This window comes from Halichoerus grypus, chromosome 9 (genome assembly GCF_964656455.1).
Source record: "Halichoerus grypus chromosome 9, mHalGry1.hap1.1, whole genome shotgun sequence".
Lineage (NCBI taxonomy): Eukaryota > Metazoa > Chordata > Mammalia > Carnivora > Phocidae > Halichoerus > Halichoerus grypus.
Window position 1 is genome coordinate 21,050,255 of NC_135720.1, and position 22,116 is coordinate 21,072,370.

Here is a 22,116-nt window from a genome sequence, read left to right on the forward strand (position 1 = left end):
CCAGGCAAAATCCTCCGCTTTCAAAGCACGAGACATTTGTCCATTACATTCATATACTGACCTCCAGGCCCATGGTCACTGCATAACAGTTATAATGGTTGCTCACTACTTCAAAAGTAAGTAGTGTCTGAAAGTCAACTCAAGATCTGCCTGCCAAGCCACAGGGAGGGACTGCAGAGCTCAGCGGAAGGGAGATCTTAGACATGATTATGGACTAGGAGCCATCTCTGGTTCACTCCTTTACAAACACCTTCCTCTTCCCTGCTCCCGATCTTCCATCTGCATTCTTTCTACTTGCCTCTGAGTAGATAAGCATTGCTAAACATTTATTATTATAAACCACAAACAGGCCATCATCACTGCCCAGCAAAACTAAACTCCAGGAAGCTCCCTGCCCCCACCCACCAGGATTCTGATGTTACCTGTGATCCTATTCAAATCTGTCTCAGCTCCACCACCAGCCTCACTGACAGCATATCCATGGATCAGAAAGAAAGCAGACTCGTTGCAGAGAATCTTTCATCTTCCCACCACATCGTGATTAATAATGCATAAGATATTCCTTATAGCACAAAACTATATTGTCTCATTTGCTTTACAATATTTCAACATAGTTAACTAGGTGTGTGTTAACGTATGTGCATGCATGTATGGAGTATACGTGTACACATACATATACACATACATAGGCACTCTGGGGCTAAACGACATTTCAGACCCAAATCAGGCACTCACACCTCAAAAGTTACTTTGAGCACTTTTCAACTTCCAATACATCTCAATTTACACTAAAACATTTCTTAATTGGCATTAAGAGACAGGGGGAAAACATTTCACAGATGGAAAGAGCAGTGGTCAATGTATATCAGTTAGTTAAAAATGTTAGAGACGGGGGCACCTGGGTGGCTCAGTTGGTTAGGCATCTGCCTTCGGCTCAGGTCATGATCCCCGGGTCCTGGGATCGAGCCCCACATCGGGTTCCTTGCTCAGCGGGGAGTCTGCTTCTCCTTCTGCCCCCCACCCCGACTCATGCTCACTCTCTCTCTCTCTCAAATAAATAAAATCTTAAAAAAAAAATATTAGAGACGGGCCTTTTGTTTGCAGAATCCAACATATTGGGAGCTAGTTGTGTTTCAGAATTAAGAATTTTCCATACAATAAAAAATTATTATTATGAATGTTATCTGTATGACATATTACACGCAAGTAGGGTCTGAGGCAGCAAACACATTAATATTTCTACAGCTAGGAACAAGGCTATTTATACTAACCAGGATAAATAAAGACTATAATAAACAGCCTCATATCAATTCAAAGCTTTCTGTTATCAGAGCGTATTGGATTTTGGCATCGGAGATAAGGGAATGAGGCCCTGTAACTGTGAATGGCCAAATTACTTAGGCCAATTGCAATTCATACAAAACATTTCCTTTGAAAGCTGATATTAAACTTCACACATTATGCCGCAATGACAGTGTTCCATGAGCAAGTATAATAACCCTTCACCGCCCCCCTGAATTTGGCGACAATGACACATATACAGAATACAGCTGGAAGATAAGAGAGCCCTCATATAAGGCCTCTCTGTGACCACTGCAGAGGGCACAATGGACACATACTGAAGAGTGTTACATTATTCATAGTAGAGGCCCCCATGTCTTTAATCAGATCTGGTTTCTAAACTAGACACAGATAAACAGTAAGTGGAATCACAGACAGATCCGAGAGGCGGGTCCACAGAGCAGTCACCAGCAATCGCTGACATTCTGATAACAAAGGAGGAAAACAAAATTATTTTTAAAGAACGTAAGAGCCTGACTGCACCGTCAAAAAGGTTTGGATATCAGTCTCAGCTCTGCGCTTACGAGCTGTGTGATCTCGGGTCCTCCTTAACTTTCCTCTGCTTCAGTTTATTCACTGACACAGCGTTGATGAAAATGCTGCCTGTCTATTATGATTTGAGGATTACATAAAATAATGCATGTGAGGGTATTAGCACAGAGCCTGACAACGGCAAGACACCCAATAAAATTCATACACTAAAAATAAAGCAGAAAATCTCACAAAGCATAGCAGCCTGAATAAATTTACTACCAATTCTTCAGAACTCAGAGCAGGAAGAACATTATCATAACTTAGGATAGAAAAATATCATCTTGGCTATGCTACGTGACTTTGAACATGTCATTCACCTTCTCTGAGCCTCAGAGCATTACATTAGGCCACGCATTCTCAAGGGAGGTGAGAAATGGTTCTTTGGTGAGGCAGGGTTGGGGCGGGGAGTGGAAAAATCTACACTTTTTATCTATAAAGCACAACTATAAAGTATAGAATCAGATACACAGTATAACCATGGTATGAAAATTTCATGGGAGTGGGGATCTAACAAGGCTCTTTGGGGGTTGATGATGTAAAAATGTTGAGAAACACTGGCTTAAATGCACTGTAAGGTTGTGTGTAGCTCTTAAAGTTCCTTAATTCTATCTTCATAACAATAATGCCAAGAATTTTTTTTTAAAAATGGTTCTTATAAGTTCATATGTTTTGTTTAAGGCAAGGAAAGATTTGTATATTCTAGAAATGTCTCCAATTAAAACAGTTAAAAATTGTAAATATCACTGTGTTTAAAAGAGAAAATCCTCGCAATACATAGAAACCCCAGCTGTCACTCATGAAAAGGATCCTGTGAGCGACAGTTTTGTATTTTCCCTGCTTTATAGATAGCAATATACCTAAATCATGTCTAAATTTTAATGTTGATGTATTCCCCCAAAAAATGCAGAAAGAAAATAGTATAAGCACAATGACTTGTAACTACCATAAAATTGGAACAGTGTGCTTGTCTTAGTTCTGATAAATGAAAGATCACCTTGGAATATAATTCATTTTTAACTGCCTCTACCATCTAATCTAACTGCTGCTGTAGGCTGTCTTAAAATATTTACCAAGTAAAAGCAAAAAAAAAAAAAAAAAGAATTGGAGGTGCTAAATAAAGCAGGCTTCACATTCCTAAGTGATCAGTTTTTCTGGTATCATTGACAACAAAAACAAAGTTATAATTCTTACATATGGATTTTTGGAAACACGCAGATCAAGTATACTTAAGGATTATCTTAGTATTAAAGCTGTATGTCTTAACTGAGATATAATTAACACATAATATCGTACTAGTTTTAGGTGTAGAACATAATGACTGGATGTAAGTATATATTGCAAAATGAATAACACAATAAGTTTAGTTAACATCTATCACCACACATGGCTACACATTTTTTTCTTTTGTGATGAGAACTTTTAAGATCTACTTGGTAACGTTCAAATACACAATACAATCTTGTTAACTATGGTCACCATGCTGTGCGTTACATCCCTAGGATTCATTATCCTATAACAGGAACTTTATACTTTAAAGCCGTTTTTAATTCATCCTCTTCCCTGCCTTAGTTTGGGGATCCTTACTATATCCAAGTAAGCTGCTACAACAGAAGAAAACAGTTGTACTAAAATGCTAGAAAGAGCAGTATTATAGCTCTCTTTTGCTTTAACTACTTCGAAGTGTATTTGCTACCCTAGTCTTATTTCCTCCAGAATCCTAGGTATATTTAGCAACATAGATATATATTCACACTCATATACTGCTTCATAATTCTTGTCTTTGAGTTTCCCAAAAATCTAAAATCTACTTTACAGACCCTAACTAAAAATGACATTCTAAAAAGGTATAAAACACCTCCATGTCAAACTGTTATTAAATGCTTGGCCAAACTTTATTACCAGTAACATGCATCATAAAGTGTTCTAGTATTATCCATTTTATTCACTACAAAATAAATGTGCTTTGATGCAAATTAGCTTTCAGGTGGTTATATCTGAATATATAAAGATGTGTGTGAAACCATAATTTCATTAGACACAGGCATTCCCAGTACTGTGCAAGAAGTAAACACTTTTTCCCGATGATGAATATAAATATGCTATCTTAAAGAGATGCTAACCACTGTTTATAGTTCCTCAGACCCTAGGTGTTCAAGTGACAGAAAAATCTCTCTTATAAACACATATGCTATTTTAGACTGTTCCAAATATACTGACTAGACAGAGTAATGGAAAGAAAACAAATTAGTTGAAGCCCTAAATATACATAGTATATTTCAGAAGTCTGGCATTGGATCCATGTGTTCTCAGCTTCAACTAAGGATGACCTGGCCAAATAGCACACTATTTTAATTATTTTTTTTTATTCTTTTAAAGATTTTAAATATTTATTTGACAGAGAGAGAGCACAAGCAGGGGGAGTGGAAGGCAGAGGGAGAAGCAGGCTCCCCGCTGAGCAGAGGACCCTGAGATCATGACCTAAGCCGAAGGCAGACACTTAACCGACTGAGCCACCCAGGCGCCCCACATTATTTTAATTATAATTAGGGATAATATTACCCTAATGCATCTGCAAATACCTAACCAGTTCTTACCCCCAGAGTACTACAGGATGTATACCAGGTAATACTGGGAGGCATAGAAAAATCAGAACACATAAAATGATCTTTGGCAAGGTTTAGACTCATTCAAGGAAAAACTCCATTGCAGAAATTCAAGTAGATAATGTATAAATATACCTTCTGTATTAAGTGTGATAATACTAACCCAGCACCGTACAAAAATAAAAAGTAGTAATAATAAGATGTACTTCTAGTAGTCACATATTTGGCATGTTTCCATGAGAAAGCCAAAGCAATCAAATTCTCTCCTTTACATGCATTTACCTGCCAGGCCCTTCATGTTACCTTTGTTTGAGGTTGATCCATGATGTTTTTAAGTACTCGGTGGTTTCTTTCACATTCCTGGTATCATCACTACCATAGTCCTCCAGCAGTTTCTGCAGGACGTTATCGAATGCCATTACAATACCATCACCAGGACCCAGTTCTTGAAGCAATATCTAAGGTGTAATTGCAGGTGTCATTATTAGATTCGGTCACTCAGTAACTAGTACTACCTAAAACACTGGGTCTCCCCATAGGTTTTAACATATTTTAGACACAAATATCAAAAGAAAAAAGCAAATTATGGGACAAACTCTTGAACATAAGCTTAAATAAAAGTAATTCTGGAAGTAAAAAGGCAAATGTCTAAGGAATGAACAGGTACACAGCAGATGATATTAAAAGACTATCTTTTCCTTTGGGAAATATTTTACTTCCTCAAACCATTTGTTTTTTATTCTGCTATATATCTGATCCTTCTAGCAACATGCATCATATAGGAATGAACTTACTATAGCGTTCCTCTCTACGTGCTGGCAAAAATGAAAATGGCCAACAATATAGAAGTCTTCTGTGCCCCTGGGTCACTGTGTCTGTCAACAAAGTTAACTGCTTGGGTGGATCAAGCAGCCAAGCAAGATTTACTAAGAGTTGCTTAAATAACTAAAGTGATGCTGAGTGTGTCCACAGGCAGTGGTTTTCCACCTCTCAGAGCCCCTGGATCAAGATACTCCCCATGAAATCTAAATGACAAATGAATGTTCCTATAATGCTTTTTATAGCAACTGGCAAAAAAAAAAAATACATCCTAGAGTCTGAGTAGAAAAGAGCCACACTCTTGTTTAGAAAGCTATATTCTGAATACCCGATGATTGAAGCATTGATCTCACTTTTTAATTGTATTTCTCTAGTTAAGTTTCCTAGGGCTTTGCTGATTATTATATTTGAGTCATTTGGTGAAAACAATCAGCAGATGTCAGAAACACAGAAAATGAGCCACAAAATCAGGACACCTGGCCACTTCATTTTTAAATTGTAACCATGGAACTTCTACATGTGTGAATTATGAAAACATGCTCTCATGTTTTAGATTTTGTTTCCCATATATTCTTTACAAATGTACACTTTCATCTTAGGCTCTCTGAAGGGTAAATAAATGTTATGCCAAAATATAACCTAAAAACTATAACCTCTAATTCAAAAATATTTTCTGTAATTATAGAGAGAATTTAAAATAGCACTTAAAAAATACCATTAATGTTCAATATCATCAACTTTATATTCAAACCAATGAAAAAGTTACTTATTCTGACGATATAGATAAAACAGTTTGGTTATAAAACTATTAAAAGAAACTAAACTTATTACCTGATTTGTTCAGTACAGTAGCCTCAAATGAAAATCTCGGAAAATTTTATAAATAAAAATAAGCTTCAGGGTAGACATGGAAGAGAGCAAAAGGAGGGTTCCCAAGATCCTGAAAATATTCTCTTTCTAGATGCTGGTTCATGGTTGTGTTCCATTTGCAAAGAGTCAATAAGCGATACATCTGGTATACCGGCATATTTCTACTTGTTACACCTCCCAAAATTTTTCAAAAACCTTCCTGGTCAAATTCTTTATATAAATTTCAATGTATATTCTAAGCACTTGTGAAAACATCATGACAAGGGTCCTAAAGATTACAGTTAACAACAGAACAAAAAAGTACATCCAACAAACTGATAATGCCAAAAAAACACAAATCTAAAGAGTCTTACTTGATTATCAGAAATCTGCTTGATAAGTGGATCCCTTCGGGCTTGTTGGAGAATATAGAGTCGAGCCTCATATTTTCTCATAAGTTCCTCGGTTTCCTCCCTGTGGTCATCCCACTGAAGACTGTCGATAATCATATCCTCCAGCTGCTGCTGTCTTAACTCGACACCATGCTGAGTGCTGTCCCACTGGTTCTTGACCTTTTCCACTGGAGGAGGCATATAAAAATAATCCCAGAAACTAACGGTCAGGAAAGGGGAAAAATACCTGATACCAAATTTCTCATAAGTAAGGTTATAAATAGGAAAGAAAAAGAAGGCAAGTCGGCATATACATTTTAAGGGAATTTAATACATGTCTGCCACACTACACAACTGATACATTTCCGAGACTATTCTTGAAGAAGAATCTTGAATTAAATTCTATTTTAAATGCCCTGAAATATCTCACAATAAAAATATCTACTATGGATAAACCAAAAATTCTAAAGAAAATAAATTCCTATGTAATGTATATTCACAGACCCTGGTTTGACGAAGGCAGAGTGTAACAATACTTTATGACAGAACTTTAAGACACAGATGCAGTCACCTGTCATCCTCAAAGGAGATATTCTAAGGTTGTCAAGATTTTACAAGGAAAAAATCTATCTAAGAATACTTTTCATATTTGTTTTACTGTAGCATGAAACCTGTCTAAAAGAAAGTATTTTTATACGTTCAAGAGAAACACTAAAAGCAAATTAGATTCAAGTTCTATGTACCCAGTAGCTCTTTACCATAAAAAAAATCCACATTAGTTCTTTTCTTCTTTCCTTTTTATTGTTTCTATTTTTCTTTCTCTCTCTTCTGTGTACTCTCCTCCCTTTTTCTTCCCTACCTTCTGTCCTCTTCTCATTTTTAACATGGAGCTAAAGAAAGATCTAAAGAAACTTAAACTTTTGACTAATTACTTCATGAGTAGTTCAAGATCTTGAGCACTAGTCAACAATAGTTTTGAATGACTTCAACAACCCACTGATAGTAAGTAGGTAGGAAATTAAAAATAAACTTCTAGAAGATGCTTTGGATGTCTCACAGACTGCAGAGCAATAGTTAAATACTGGGCCAGCAAGAACTGAACTATAAAATAGCATTGCAGCTAAGTCCTATTGGGACCTATTGGTAAAATTCTTGGGATAACAAAAGATTATAGCAAGCCATAAGAGTGATCAATTTAAGATTGTTCAGAACACTGAAAATTATACTTATATGTAATAATTTTTTAAAATTGTTCATTGAATTTATCTGTTTTAAGCTGCCTTGTTCAACAGTTTAAATAGATTGCCTAAGTTTTTCACTTAAAGAAAGAATGAATTTATCATAATGTTCTACTTGTCAGTTAAAAAGTTAAAGTACTTATGACCAATGCTATTACTAATAGAATCCTTTAATATTGAACAAATAAAATGAAAGACATCAAGTGAGAGCACATATCACAAGCTTATCATTAAAAATAAGCAAGTTGTTCTATTCTTTGTGAATAAGTGCTAAAAGCAGGTTATTATAGGCAGTACACTCCTGCTGAGAATATTTTTTTCATATGATGAATAATGACAAAGATTATGCAGCCTCTATCCAAATAAAAAAAGGAGAGAAAACAAAGAGAGGGAGTTAAATTGGAAAGGGAAGATATTCAGAAGAAGAAAGAAAAGTCTTGTCAAAAACCTTAAAAGAAAGTTTGGACAAACAGGAGGTGGTAAAAAATAAATAAATAAATAAAATGGTAGAAAAAGCAAAATGGAGAGGACTTTGTAAATAGTTTGGTGTCGCTAAAGAAGAGAAGCTCTTCTGCCATGTAACAGGAAATGGAATCACTCCAGAGTTGGGTAACAGGCACAAAGAATCCATCAATTAAAAAAAAAGGGGGGGGGATAGGGCTCCTGGGTGGCTCAGTCAGTTAAGCGTCTGCCTTCAGCTCAGGTCATGATCCCAGGGTCCTGGGATCGAGCCCCACATCGGGCTCTCTGCTCAGTGGGGCGCCTGCTTCTCCTTCTCCCTCTGCTTGCTGCTCTACCTACTTGTGCTTTCTCTCTCCATCAAATAAATAAATAAAATGTTTTAAAAAAAAAAGGAATGGGGCACCTGGGTGGTGCAGTAGGTTGAGCAACCGACTCTTGGTTTATTTCCACTCAGGTCATGATCTTGGGGTCATAGGATCGGGGCTCCGTGTCAGACTCCATGCTCAGTGCTCAGAAGGGAGTCTGCTGGAGATTCTCTCTCCCTCTCCCCGCTCATGCTCTCTCTCTTCTCTCTCTCAAATAAATTAATAAATCTTTTTTTTAAAAAAAGAGGGAGAAAGAAGGAAAATGGCTTATGTAGTAAAAAATAAACCAACATTGTAAGACACTAAAAGTTCTCCGCTAACTCATTTCTTCCAATAACATTGCTGCTGTCACATTGATATTAAAATTGAAACATACTTTTGACTGTCTTCTCTTCAGAACTATTAGACAAGGTAATAAAATACCTTCCAGTTTATAGTCTGCCACAAATATTTATTAAGTACTTAATTTGTATTGGACACTGTGGGAGGCCCCAGGGCCAGAAAGGTGAATATTTACCATCTATGGGAGAGAAAATCAAAATAATTGTGAGATCTACACTGACATTATGGGGGGAAAGGCCACAGCAGGAACTAAAGATAGAAAATACAGTTCACCAGGGACCAGTAGAGGGTGGGAAAGACTTCACAAAGGGGGTGACATTTTAGCTGCTGAGTAGAATTTTACCGGGGGAGAAAAGGCCAAGAGGAAAGAAATAATGCAAATAATTAGGAACTACCAGGACATTTTAAAGAATATCTAAAATATAGAATAGCTACAGATGGGTGGAGGGCTGTATGGGAGAGGGGATGATGAAAGCAGGCTGTGACTATCCCTATATGACATTTTTGAGAATTTAGACTTTGTTTTATATGCCATACAGATTTAACAGATGATTTTAAGTCAGAAAGCAAAATGAAACAGGGATCTTTGCTGTGGTTGTTGTGTACGTTTATTTTTTGTCTTGTTTTATTTTGCTTTTAACTTAATTATTCCCAAATTAGTACCAGGCCCATAGGTACAAGTGTGTTGCTCAATAAATTCTTTTTGGAATGAATTTGGAGAAGAGAAGTTAAAAGACATAGCAAGATCTGGTTTTATTAATTAATTATAATGGAAACATGGGTTTGCATTCCAATGTTTTCTCTAACTTTTGTTTTTTGATTCCTTTAAGAGGAATCCTAACTTGGAGCGCCTGGGTGGCTCAATCGGTTAAGTGTCCCACTCTTGGTTTTGGCTCAGGTCATGATCTCAGGGTCAGAGGATCAAGCCCCACATTGGTGTCCGAGCTCAGGTTGGAGTCTGCTTGGGATTCTCTCCCTCCCTCTCCCTCTGCCCCTCCCCCCACTCACATGCATGCGCTCTGTCTCCCATATATACATACATAAATAAATCTTTTTTAAAAAACTAAAAATAAAAAGAAATCTTAAAAGAAAAAAAAATCCAATGTACCAGTAATTACTTAAAAGTAATAATGTTAACGCTTTAAGGAATTCATATAGGAATAGTAACAAGGTCCACAAAAAATAAAAATCAAAGGAAAACTGTAGTTTAAGAGTATCAAATATCAAATAATATTAATTTCTGGTTGAATAATCTGTGAAAATGTGTGTGTGTTACCATTTTCAGAGAAAGAGGATGATATATAAATTTTTTTAAACGTACATTTTTCTGTGATTGCTGTCCTCACATCTGAACTGGAAGCTTTATTTTTCAAGTTCTGTGCCAATGTAAAAACATAATCAAGTTGAGGATGGCGTTGTTCCAAGTCAGCCTTTGTGATCTGTTAAGAAAAAAATGATTATTAATCTAAGTGAATAAGCCTTACCCAAAGGGTACTACTAACAGAGCAAAACTGGTGTGCGGACATCAAAATTGTTTTCCTCTTATACAGGACAGAGAGGCATCAGCAATACAGCAGAAAAGAGCAAGGTTTGAAGTCAAAGGCCCTGGGTTCAAATCTCAGCTCTGCCACTTTTCATCTGGGTTACCTGGCAAGGCACTTGACTTTCTGTGTTTTTGTTTTCATGAAAAGAAATAATAGAAAACTTACAGCTCGGCTATATCAAGTCTGAGGAGCTTCAATGAAGAAAATCCCTATGAGAAAATGGTCTGAAAACCTTAGCAGTGATTTCTGATGATACCTTGTGTGTCCACCCTACATGAGATATAAACACAAACTAATGTCACCTACAGGGATGGGGGTGAAACATTCAAAAGATGATATTGGAATAAAATTAAATAATCTCAGACATGAAAAATGCCACTCTAAAGACTCTGTCAAAGTGCTAATAAATAGGGGCAAAAAGTTTTAAAAATCAGGAATATAGTGTGTTTTAAGCATAGAACTAATAAACAGCCGTAACGATTAGAAAACACAATTTCCAATAAGTACAAACAGGATGGCAAAGATTCTCTCCCAGCTCCTCCTCTTTATAAATTCACTAATTTTGCCGATTTCAATTAGCCCTAAAAAGTGTCAAATATTATTTCTAGATGGATTATTTACAACTTCTAATCCTGAATCCCAGAAAGACATTTCAATGAAGGCTGATTATTTCCTTCTAAATGGCCCAAGAACCTCTCAACACAACACATCTGAAACTAAATCACTCAAACCTCATCCACAGCCCATTTCTTCTATTCTTTATTTCCACTAATTGCAATAGCATCACGTTAGCCATTCAGAAAGGGCTCTTTTGCTTGCTTTAAGCATCTCTTGCCTCCAATTTATCCTAAGCACTAAAAAGCATCCCAGTCTTCTCATCAGTGCAGGGCATTGTTATCATTAGTCTGCAGCCACCATTAAAAAAGGAAAAGAAAAGGGGGAAACGATGCTTGCCAACTGCTTACAGACTAAAAGCCCAACGGGCCTACACTTAAAACACGGTCAACGAGCTCCTTCCCAAAGTGAACTTGAACCTGTCTTTGCTATCTTACTTCCCACAACACTTCTTTATTGCACAAAGTTGACCCAACGTCCTTCACGCTCCCCTGCCCCATGTCTTTATTCACCCTGTTCCCTATATCAGGAATGTCATTTACTTCATCTCCAGAGGTCAAAATCCTACATAGTCTGCCTTCCACCGCTGTGAACTAAGCTCCTTCCTCACCCTGGCTCCCCTAACAGGTGGCTTGGACCTATCCTACGGCTTCTCTTAGATTCTGCCTTGCTGCAGCAACTTGTCCACCTATGTGCACTAGGTGCTTCCGCCTCACCATGGGCATATTTGTAATCTGGGGATAAAATCAATACCACCTCAAAAGACTGTTAAAAAAGTGAATGAGATGATACATTTAAAATACTTAGAAAACTACCCAGCACACATTAAGCACCTAATAAAAGTTAGTAATAACTACTGTTATTATTTTATGGTATATTCCCAATTTCTATCTGGTATGTTTTTTTCAGTATCCCTATGCAACACATAGCCTAGAACCTAGCACACAATGAATCCTGAACATCTATATTAGATGGTACATGGGGACACCTGGGTGGCTCAGTGGGTTAAGCGTCTGCCTTTGGCTCAAGTCATGATCCCGGGATCCTGGGATGGAGTCCTGCATCGGGCTCCTTGCTCAGGAGGGAGCCTGCTTCTCCCTCTGCCTGCCGCTCCCCCTGCTTGTGCGCTCTCTGACAAATAAATAAATAAAATCTTTAAAAAAAAATAGACGGTATATGTATAGTGACAAAATTCTAATCAGGAGATTCTCACTTCTAAAGTCAGCAATTAAATAAGCCTGTTATGAAATAGTTGAAAAGGTGCTTCAGGAAAATAACTCACATCACACGAGGCATTAAATCTCACATGAATTTACTTCTGTATTGATGTGCCTCACTTTGTGGGTATCAGATTTAGACTTTAAAATACACTGAGTCTCTAACTTCACATTGGTAAACCTCATCTCACTAACACTAGAAAGGCAAGACAAGCTTTACTCTTCGGAGCCAGCCAAACATGGCATGGCGGTTTGACAGATAAAGAGTTTTTTAAAGCTCATTCTCCCAGAGTTTAGGACAAACAAAGGAGATCCAAACAGATCTTGTCTGTTTCTGTGTTGTGGTATTTCCCTGACAAGCCTTTACATGATGTACTTACTTTCATTCGGGAAACTGTCTTATTGATCTCTTCTATATCCCCGACAGTGACAATGTTGGACTTCAACATCTGGTCGATGAGGACTAGCCAGTCAGCTAGCTCTGTGATCGTTTTATCCAGATCAGCAGGAACTGAAATTTCCGAAGTACGAGGAGACTGAGCAGGAATGTCTGACGCAGATGACACTAGCACCACCTTTTGGACACCAGGATGAGCTGAAATTTAAAACCATGGCAAAGTATGAATACAGCAACAGGATGTTCTGATTGTGGTGGCCTAGTGGTGATGTGTGTCTGTGTATTTACATAAAATTTTGTTTAAGTAAAAAAAAATTGTAGGAAGCTTTGATTTTTTCATACAAAAATGACAATGGCATTTCCTGTTGTATCTATATGTCTGTGGTAGTCATAAAGCCAATGAAATCGTCCCACAACATTCTGGGGCCACAAAAACTCAGGAGTCACTGACACTAAGGGAAAAGAAAATTAAAAAATGGGAGAAAATAAAAAATAAATCAACCATAGGAAAATCAGGACCACGATTTTATTTTGTCAAGATGTTTGCCTTAATTATAAATAAAGTCAATTTAGTCTAATTTTCTATTCTTTTCCAATTAACTTGATAATATGAGTATAAGTCATTCTTAATAAAATTGAAAGAGCCCTTCCACTACCTCCATTTTGACCTCAAACTTTCTAATTGATTAAGTTCTTCTTTCAAGTGTATCTCTAAACTTAGGCAAAAGACCCAGAGGGCAAAGCATCCCCTGATGGGAAGCTAAACTACCCCCCTCAAGCAATAAGGACTGCCCTGAGTCAGCAAGTCCCTGCTTGCTTGACTCCAGAACGATGTTTGACTTGACCTTTACTGCCCACCTGCAGGTACACACCGACCTTTGTCCCACATTTTCCTTATATCAACCTGGAAGGATTTTTCAGCACTTTGGGGACAGTCTTTGAGACACTAGTCCTCTGTCTTCCTGATGTTGATTTCACTGAAATAAATCCCTTTCTTCTTTCACCACCACTGGTTTCTCTGCCTTTGGATTTTGTCAGCAGCCAGGGGCCAAACTCAGTCTGTTTGGGACCCCGGGAGCCAGGGGTTCCTGCACCTCTGGGCCCCAGCTACGAAATCATTGTGAATACTTATGTTATAATCTATGTATATACTCACTAACTTTCAGTTAACCCTTAATCCTGCAGCTGGACACTTAAATCGTTACTTCAAAAAGGAATATGCAAGGATTATCTTCTTATGTACCGTATTTTGCACTCTTTTGATTACCACCTTAGTGTAAATTTCCCAAACTAGAATTCCTGGATCAGAAAATGAAAACAGTTAATGTAGCTAATACTTATTGACAAACTGTTTTCCTTAAAAGTTGGAAATCTGGAATTCCAACAGTAGGTATGGAACTGATGAACTTCCTACATCCACACCAACAATATTCTATTTCAGTGGATAAACACATCCTTCACCACTGTCTTCATTTATTGTTTTTTTAATTGTCAATGAACACAAATATTTTTTTGTGTTTATTAACCAAATATGGTATAATTTATAACTGTGTTCTTTATCTGCTTCCTTATCAGTTGGGATGAACTCTTTTTACAAGACAGATGAACTTTTGCCATATTGTTGAAAACAATGTTTCTACTTTAGGATTTAATTTTTGTTTCTTTTTAATATATAGATTCTAACAAACCTGCAGTGATCAAACCCATTAATTTGTCTTGGGGGATTGTTTTCCTAGAACTTTTAAAGTTAGACTCTTGTCTTTTCCAAAGATTTGATAAATATTTTTTTCTATTTTTTGTTTGCCTGTTTTTGTCTTGCTTTGTTTTTAAGAAAGGGAGGTTGGCTTTTTTTTTTTTCTTTAGCTTTGATATAAGAGAGAATTGAATTAATTATTAGATCCATCTGGAATCCACTTTAGCATACGGTATATTAAATGAGGCTTAAATAATTTTCTAAAAAATGTAGTCAACCTGTAAATTAAGCCCAATTCTAATAAAAATCCCAGCAATTCTGGGTGTAACTTGACAAAAATCATATATTCAAAATCTGACTTTCAAATCAATATAGAAAAGGACCACAAACAGTCAAAGCAGGTGGAGGGTTAAGCCCTACTTGATATTTAGTTGTATCACTTAGCTAATAATGAATGATTAACTCAGTGTTTTATGGACCCAGACATTCAAAGAGGCCACTGGAAGAGAAGAGCCACAGTGCATGGGTGGCACAGAAACCTGACCTTGGCACAGATTGCATTAAAGATCAATGAGGAGGAATTTACTGGCCAATAAATGATACTGGTTAGAGTGGACACCCGTGGCTGGAGCGAGGAGAAGGGACAGAATTTGACCTCACATGTACCCTGGGAAAATTAATTCTTGGTGGATTAAGGACCTGAATATGAAAACCAAAATTGTAAAACTGTTAGTTGAAAACATAAAAACAGAATCTTTATGACTTCAGAGTACTAAAAATGCTTAAAAACACACAAAAAGGGGAAACTATTAATAGACCATTAATATTTAAGAACTCTGAAAACAGCACCATTAATAAAGATGTTAGAAGCCATAGACTGAGAGGTATTTGCAATGCACACTCTAAACAAGAAATCTGTAACCAAAATAATTTTTTAAACTCCAACAATACTAACAGACAATCCACGAAAGAGGAAGCAAGAAAGAAACATGAAAAAAAGGCTCAGTCACACAGGTGTCTGGGGAAAGCAAATTGAAATGAAATGCCCTATCGCTCTCTATAGGTCACAGGTACCCAGAAACCCTTCCAAGGGCTGTGGATGCCCAAATTATGATTATCATAATAAGTGATTTGCCTTTTCACATTCATTCTTTCCCAAGTGTAGAGTGTTTTTTAAACTTTTTTTAATTTAAATTCAATTAATTAACATACAGTGTTTTATTAGTTTCAGAGGTAGAGTTTGGTGATTCATCAGTCTTATATAACACCCAGTGCTCATTACATCATGTGCCCTCCTTAATGTCCATCACCCGGTTACCCTATCCCCTAACCCCCTTCCCCTCCAGCAACGCTCAGTTTGTTTCCTATGATTGAGTCTCTTATTGTTTGTCTCGCTCACTGATTTCATCTTGTTTTATTTTTCCCTCCCTTCCCCTACAATCCTCTGTTTCTTAAATTCCACATGAGTGAGATCATATAATTTTCTTTCTCTGATTGACTTATTTCTTTTTTTTTAATTTTATTTATTTGACAGAGAGAGAGACAGCGAGAGCAGGAACATAAGCAGGGGGAGTGGGAGAAGGAGAAGCAGGCTTCCTGGGGAGCAGGGAGCCCGATGCAGGGCTCAATCTCAAGACCCCGGGATCATGACCCAAGCTGAAGGCAGACACCTAACGACTGAGCCACCCAGGCGCCCCATCTGATTGACTTATTTAGCGTAGTATAATACCCTCTAGTTCCATCCACATCATTGCAAATGGCAAGATTTCATTTTTCTTTTTTTGATGGCTGAGTAGTAGTATTCCACTGTACATACATATACCACATCTTCTTTATCCATTCATCTGTTGATGGACATCTGGGCTCTTTCCATAGTTTGGCTATTGTGGACATTGCTGCTATAAACACTGGGATGCAGGTGCCCCTTTGGATCACTCCATTTGTATCTTTGGGGTAAATACCCAGTAGTGAAATTGCTGGGTCATGGGGTAACTCTATTTTCAACTTTTTGAGGAACCTCCATACTGTTTTCCAGAGTGGCTGCACCAGCTTGCATTTCCACCAACAGTGTAAGAGGGTTCCCCTTTCTCCGCATCCTCGCCAACATCTGTCGTTTAATTTTAGCCATTCTGACTGGTGTGAGGTGGTATCTCATTGTGGTTTTGAGTGTTTTTTTTACTCAAGGCTATATGGCATGTGTTATAGTAAGAGACCAAATGCAGAAGTGGATATGAGAATCCAGGTGTCTTCTAATTTGCCAGAAACTAAAAGATTTTCAAAAATGTAAAGCAATGCCACTTTTCTAATTAAATTTGTTTTTGTCTTAGAAAAACTAGTTTCTAACAATATATTTATAAAAATATATTATTTTTATTAACATGTAATAAATGGATTCGTTATTGCTACTTTAAACAAATAAATAATTCTTCAAATTTCTGTTTTATTTTTTGATTAGGTAAATATTTATAAACATAACTCACACAATGAAAGCTCTTTGAGGGTCCTCAATAATTTTTTAAGTGTAAAGGGGTCCTGAGAACACAATGTTGAAGCGCTGATAACATGTTGAACAATGAGAACCCTCACACGACTGGTGGAAGGGTGAACTGCAACAGGTTGTCTAGACAGGATCTAGTCAAGTAGAAGTTCTCCATATTCTCTGACCCAGCAATTCTACCATTATATACCCTAGAGAATACCTCACATACCACTCTGCCCCACCTTCACTGTCACTTTATAGCTTCAAAACACTCAAAACAACCTCAATATTCATTCATTGTTTCAAACCATCAAATACCTAGTAGGGATGTACTGTGTGCACGGCACTATTCTAGATGCTGCAGGATGGGAGTGGGCAAGACACAGAGCCCGCCATCACGGAGCCTGCATTCCGGAGGGGTAGGTGGACAGAGGATATGAGGTAAAACCAATATAAGAAGATGGAGAGAGACAGGATATATTGGAGATATGGTGGGCAAGGTCAGGAAAGGCCTAGCTGAGGTGACATTTGAGGAGAGAACTGAATGAAAGGAGTGTGTGAAACATGCAGATACCTGAAAAAAAGACATCTGAAGAAGAAAGAAAGAAGAAACAGCAAGCACAGAAGCCATAAACGGAAACGTTCTCATGTTAGAAATAGCAAGTAGACCAGTGTGTTTGAAGTAGGGAAAAGTGATAAGAAATGAGATTAGAGGGATGGACAGCAGGCAGATCATACACAGTCTTCTGGACCACAGTAAGACTTCAGCACTCAGTATGGATGAGAAAGAGAGAACAAGATTGTGGTGAGCCAGGAGGGACACAATAAAACGTATGTTTATAAAGCGTGACTTAGCTGCTACCAGAATAGATTATGGAAGAGTGGAAAGGCAAGAACAGAATCAGGACAGTGAGAAAGGAGACTATTTCAGTAACACAGATGAAAGATGAGGGCGTTCAAGACCATGGAAGTAGCTGGGATGAGACACGGGACTGACAACTTGCTGACGGATTAGATGTGAAATCCGGAGAAGAGTCAAGGGTGACTTCAAGTGTACTGGCCTAAGAACTGATTAAACCCTCTAAAATTAAAAAGTGGCTAAAGCCATGGGACTGATGAGCACACTAGAAGAGACAGTCCTGAGGACCGCAGTGGATCTGTGTAGTGGAGCACGACACATCAGTGAAAATGCACAGACCGAGCTGCCGGCAACCAAATGTATGCTAGTGAGAAGGATCCAGTAGAGAGGAGAGAAAGAGGGGAAGTAAAAAGCCAAGAGAAGATGGGAGCCAAAGCCCAAGTGGAGGAGATGATCTTGGAAAGAAAGAGATAAATCTTCCATGGGATAGGAAGGAAGTATGCACAGTGTGTGAGGACAGATGTAGTAGGTAAACCTACTTATAGAGATTCTCTGATGGGAAAAAGAAGATCTTGTTGGACAAAAAGTATTTTTGTCTTTTAAAAATGAGAAGAGGTCATTAGTTGAGAGATGGGTAGCAAGGGGCACTCAGAGAAAAGTACAGTAGGATTGCCTCTCAGTGCTCAGCACCCATTTGAGGAGGGTCAGCAAGAAGCTGACCTGGATAAACCTCAAAAACAATATGCCAAGTGAAAGAAACACTGTACGAGAAATACCCAGAATAGGTGATCCATGGAGACAGAGCATAGACTGGTGGTCGGCACGGCGTGGGAGTAGAGCGGAATGGAGAGACACTGCTGAATGAGTAAGAGGTTTTACTTTGGAGTGATGGAAATATTGTGGACCTAGACAGAGGTGGTAATTGCACAATAAAGCGTATGTATTAAATGCCACTGGACTGTTCACTTTAAAATGGTTATTTTTTTTAACATAATAAAAAAGAAGAAATTGGAATTAGAACACTGTGTAGGAGGAGAGGGACACACTGAAATAAGTTTCAGGTCTCATACCTGTCCCAGGGACGAGTATCTTATTAAGAATGAACTACCCACCCACTGAAGGCGTAGTGTCGCTATACTTCTAAATGTGTATTAAAATTTTGTGTATTAAAATGTTCTCTGTTCCTTTGTCATAATGATGCTTCAAAAGGTAAGATAACCTATTGCTCTTTCATAAAATGTATCAAGTCTGTTCCCTGTAGGTATAGAGTTGAGCTTGTGTTTGCAAAGCCGCAGTACCCAAATGTTAATTCAAGTGTTTTGAATATAATCAACAGACCTATCAGGCCCCAGGTATTTGGGGGGCGAGGTACTGGGAAATATAAAACAGATTACAAACTTGGCTCTCATCAAGTTTGTGATCTCAAAAAAGTTTTTAAAAAACTTTGTCACTCAACACTTTTTCAGAATCCTCAGAAGAAACAGGAGGCGGGGGAGGGACAAGGAAAAGGTGGAGGGGGAGGGAAGACGAGAGAAGGATGATGGGTGGAGGGGAAGGAGAGGAAGAGGAGGAAAGGGGGAATCAGCAGCAGCCCCATAGTTGGCACAGAAGAAGTGGAAAGTTAGGGTTCATCACACTTGGGGGTTTGCCTGGTGACTCAACAGAGGGAGAGCAGGGCAAGGAGGTTTCCAGAGCCTGCAAGGCAGTGATGAGCAGTGACCACAGTGGCTACTGGGCAGCAGCCTGCCCTCTACTCCAGACAAGGAGAGAAGGAAATGAAAGAGTGAGAAAACTCTTCTTTCTTCAAATCTTAGTGATCAGCATTTGTCAGTAAAGACCTTCCCTGGGGTGGAGAATTCTTCTGAATCCCCACCTCTCACCTGATTCCCAGGATATCCACCCAAACTTTTTGTTTTCGGTCATTATCAGTGTCTAATTAACACAACTCCAGAACACGTTAACACAGCAGACATAGCAGGTTATAGCTGATGTCCTGAAAAACTGCGTGTCCCCAGAAGACTATCCCTCCATTCACCCACCTTGCATTCCCCTTGCCTTCAGGGGCCTCCGCATAGGAGGCCCAGATCCCACTCTAGGCCCAGGAAAGGTGAGAAGTCTTAACTACCAAAGAAGGAATGCCTTGCACACACTAGGCAGTGAAATATGTTTTGTGTTTTTTTTTCATTCTTTTCAAAATATTGAAAAGTAGAATAATAAATCACAATTGCAGTGTGTTTTTAAATAAGTTTTTCTGACATTATACTTACCATCATAAAATTTTGCTATGCTTATAAACATTTTTTGTGAAGAAGTAAACTGTATCTTACCAGCAATTCTTGTCTGAGACACAGAACAAGGTTCCTGGATGCGTTCCTTCAATGTGCTAGGCACTTCTCTGCATATCTACAGCATCAGGCCAAACAAAGAGAAGAATACTATATAAATAAAGACGATTATATTTTTGAAAGAGGAAGTGTTATTCTAAGTGATAGTTCTGCTGCTTTTCATCCCCCTCAACGCCTGAGCTTCTGTCTCCACCTTCATATCCACTGCAGTCTTCCCAGAGCGCCCCCTCCACCGACATTATGGTAAAGAGTGCCAGCCAGTCCTTAGCTGTCCTAGCCCTTTGGAACACTGAATGCTGTCCCTCCCTCTCCCCGGGATACTGTGAATATTCTGCAATCCTGACTTAATGCCTCCCTCTCTGATTGATCTTCTAAGCATCCTTCACCAGCTCATTCTCCTCTGCCAATCCATCAAATACTGACATTCTACACGGGAGGTTTTTTTGGTCTTCTTACCCTTGGCCCTGGCTTCTTTCCCTGGGTCCTCATTTCTAATGGTTTCATTTATCATATGGAGCTTTAAAAAGCTGAAGACTCCAAAAAATATATCTTTAGTCCAGCTCATTCTGTCAACTGGATATTCAGACATGTCCAAATCTGAATTTATCATCTGTTTCCCTGACACTCCCTTCATAAGGTTGTCTAATGACTCTCATTGATCTTCTCAGATCAGTTTTCCTGTCCTGGATAGTGGCCTTTGCTCAGAGGAGTTCCTTGATATCTTGATGTCCTAAGGCTCTCCATCTTTAGGATCGCTCCATCCATCTCTACTGTACAGCTATAGTGATCTTTCAAAATGTAATTTTCTTCTGCTTAAAACCCATCAGTAGCTGCCCACTACTCTCAAGGTGGTGAACTGTTCTCAAGATGGAGCTCAAATTCCTTGTGATGCATGGGGAGGCCGCTAGGATCTGGTCTCTGCAAGCATCTCTCATCCTTCCACTTCACATTGAGCTATTCCCGGGACCCAAATGCACCATGCTCATTCTCTGTCTCCTCTAGACCCTTTCACTTGCTGCTGCTTCTCCCTGCAATGCCCCTTCCCCCATTCTTCATCTGATCCATACTTATTCATTCTTTATAAATTCACATGGATATGATGTCCTCCACAAAATCTTCCATGATTACCTCCCAAAGCCAGGTAAGTGCTCTACCTTTGTGTCCCTGTGGATACCTCTACCTTACAATTGCTTGGTTACTTGTCTCACCCACAATAAACTCTTTGGGTTAGAAGCAGTGTCATACTCTTTGCTGGATTCCTAGTTCTCAAAATGAAAGAGTCCAGTCCAAAACTACTGATGAATAAATGCATGCATGAATGAAATACCCCAGGTTAGTATTTCCCAAAGTGCGTTTATCAAAATTCTCTGCACAGTAAGTACTGTCTGATATTGGACACTTATAATTCATCTAGGTTGAGTTAAATCTACATGAAATCCTATGATAAAGGAAGTCTCAGCTTTGTCTAACACAGTGCTCCCAAATTAACCAGGGTGCCCTATTCTACACAATGTCTACTGACATCCTTTAGGTTAAGAAAAGATGTGTGCTCCGACTGGATATACACAAACTGAGTCTCGCATGTCTGACACAGGGCCAACATGTCCAGACAGGAGTGTAAGGGAGAGAGAAGAGAAGATGAAGTTGGGGAGAAAAAAGGAAACCAGAACATCAGGGGCCTAGTAAGTCACATTAAGGAATTCAGCCTTTCCTCCAAGTGAGATGGAAAACCATTAGCGGGCTTTGGTCAGAGGAGTTACTTGATCTGAATTATGTTTTAACAAATACTTTGGCTGCTTTGACAAAGGGCAAAGGAGGAAGCAGGGACATCAGTGAGGAGGCCATGGCAGAAATCAAGACAAGAGATGATGATGGCTTAAAAACAAGTTAGTGGCAATGGGGTTCATGAAAAGCAGTCAAACCTAGGAAATTCTACAAACCTAAAAACAAGCTGAAAAAATGTACAGGGAATACCCAATGTGCCACCCAACATCGACAATTGTTAGAATTTTGCTATATTCA

The 22,116-nt window shown here is 38.4% G+C and overlaps 1 protein-coding gene across 12 annotated transcripts in view; it reads right to left on the reverse strand.

Moving 5' to 3' along the window:
* The window catches only part of UTRN (utrophin), a 546,896-nt gene that overhangs the window by 240,773 nt on the left and 284,007 nt on the right, over positions 1 to 22,116 (reverse strand). For 11 of the 12 annotated variants that reach the window (XM_078054618.1, XM_078054624.1, XM_078054617.1 and 8 more), the window contains 5 exons: positions 20,077 to 20,152; positions 12,702 to 12,916; positions 10,267 to 10,384; positions 6,521 to 6,726; positions 4,782 to 4,936 (listed from right to left, as the gene is read on the reverse strand). In XM_078054618.1, coding sequence (XP_077910744.1) covers positions 4,782 to 4,936; positions 6,521 to 6,726; positions 10,267 to 10,384; positions 12,702 to 12,916; positions 20,077 to 20,152 — 770 coding nt within the window. Of the gene's footprint in view, positions 1 to 4,781; positions 4,937 to 6,520; positions 6,727 to 10,266; positions 10,385 to 12,701; positions 12,917 to 20,076; positions 20,153 to 22,116 lie in introns of those variants that run through there. The other variant, XM_078054627.1, reaches the window with a different exon arrangement.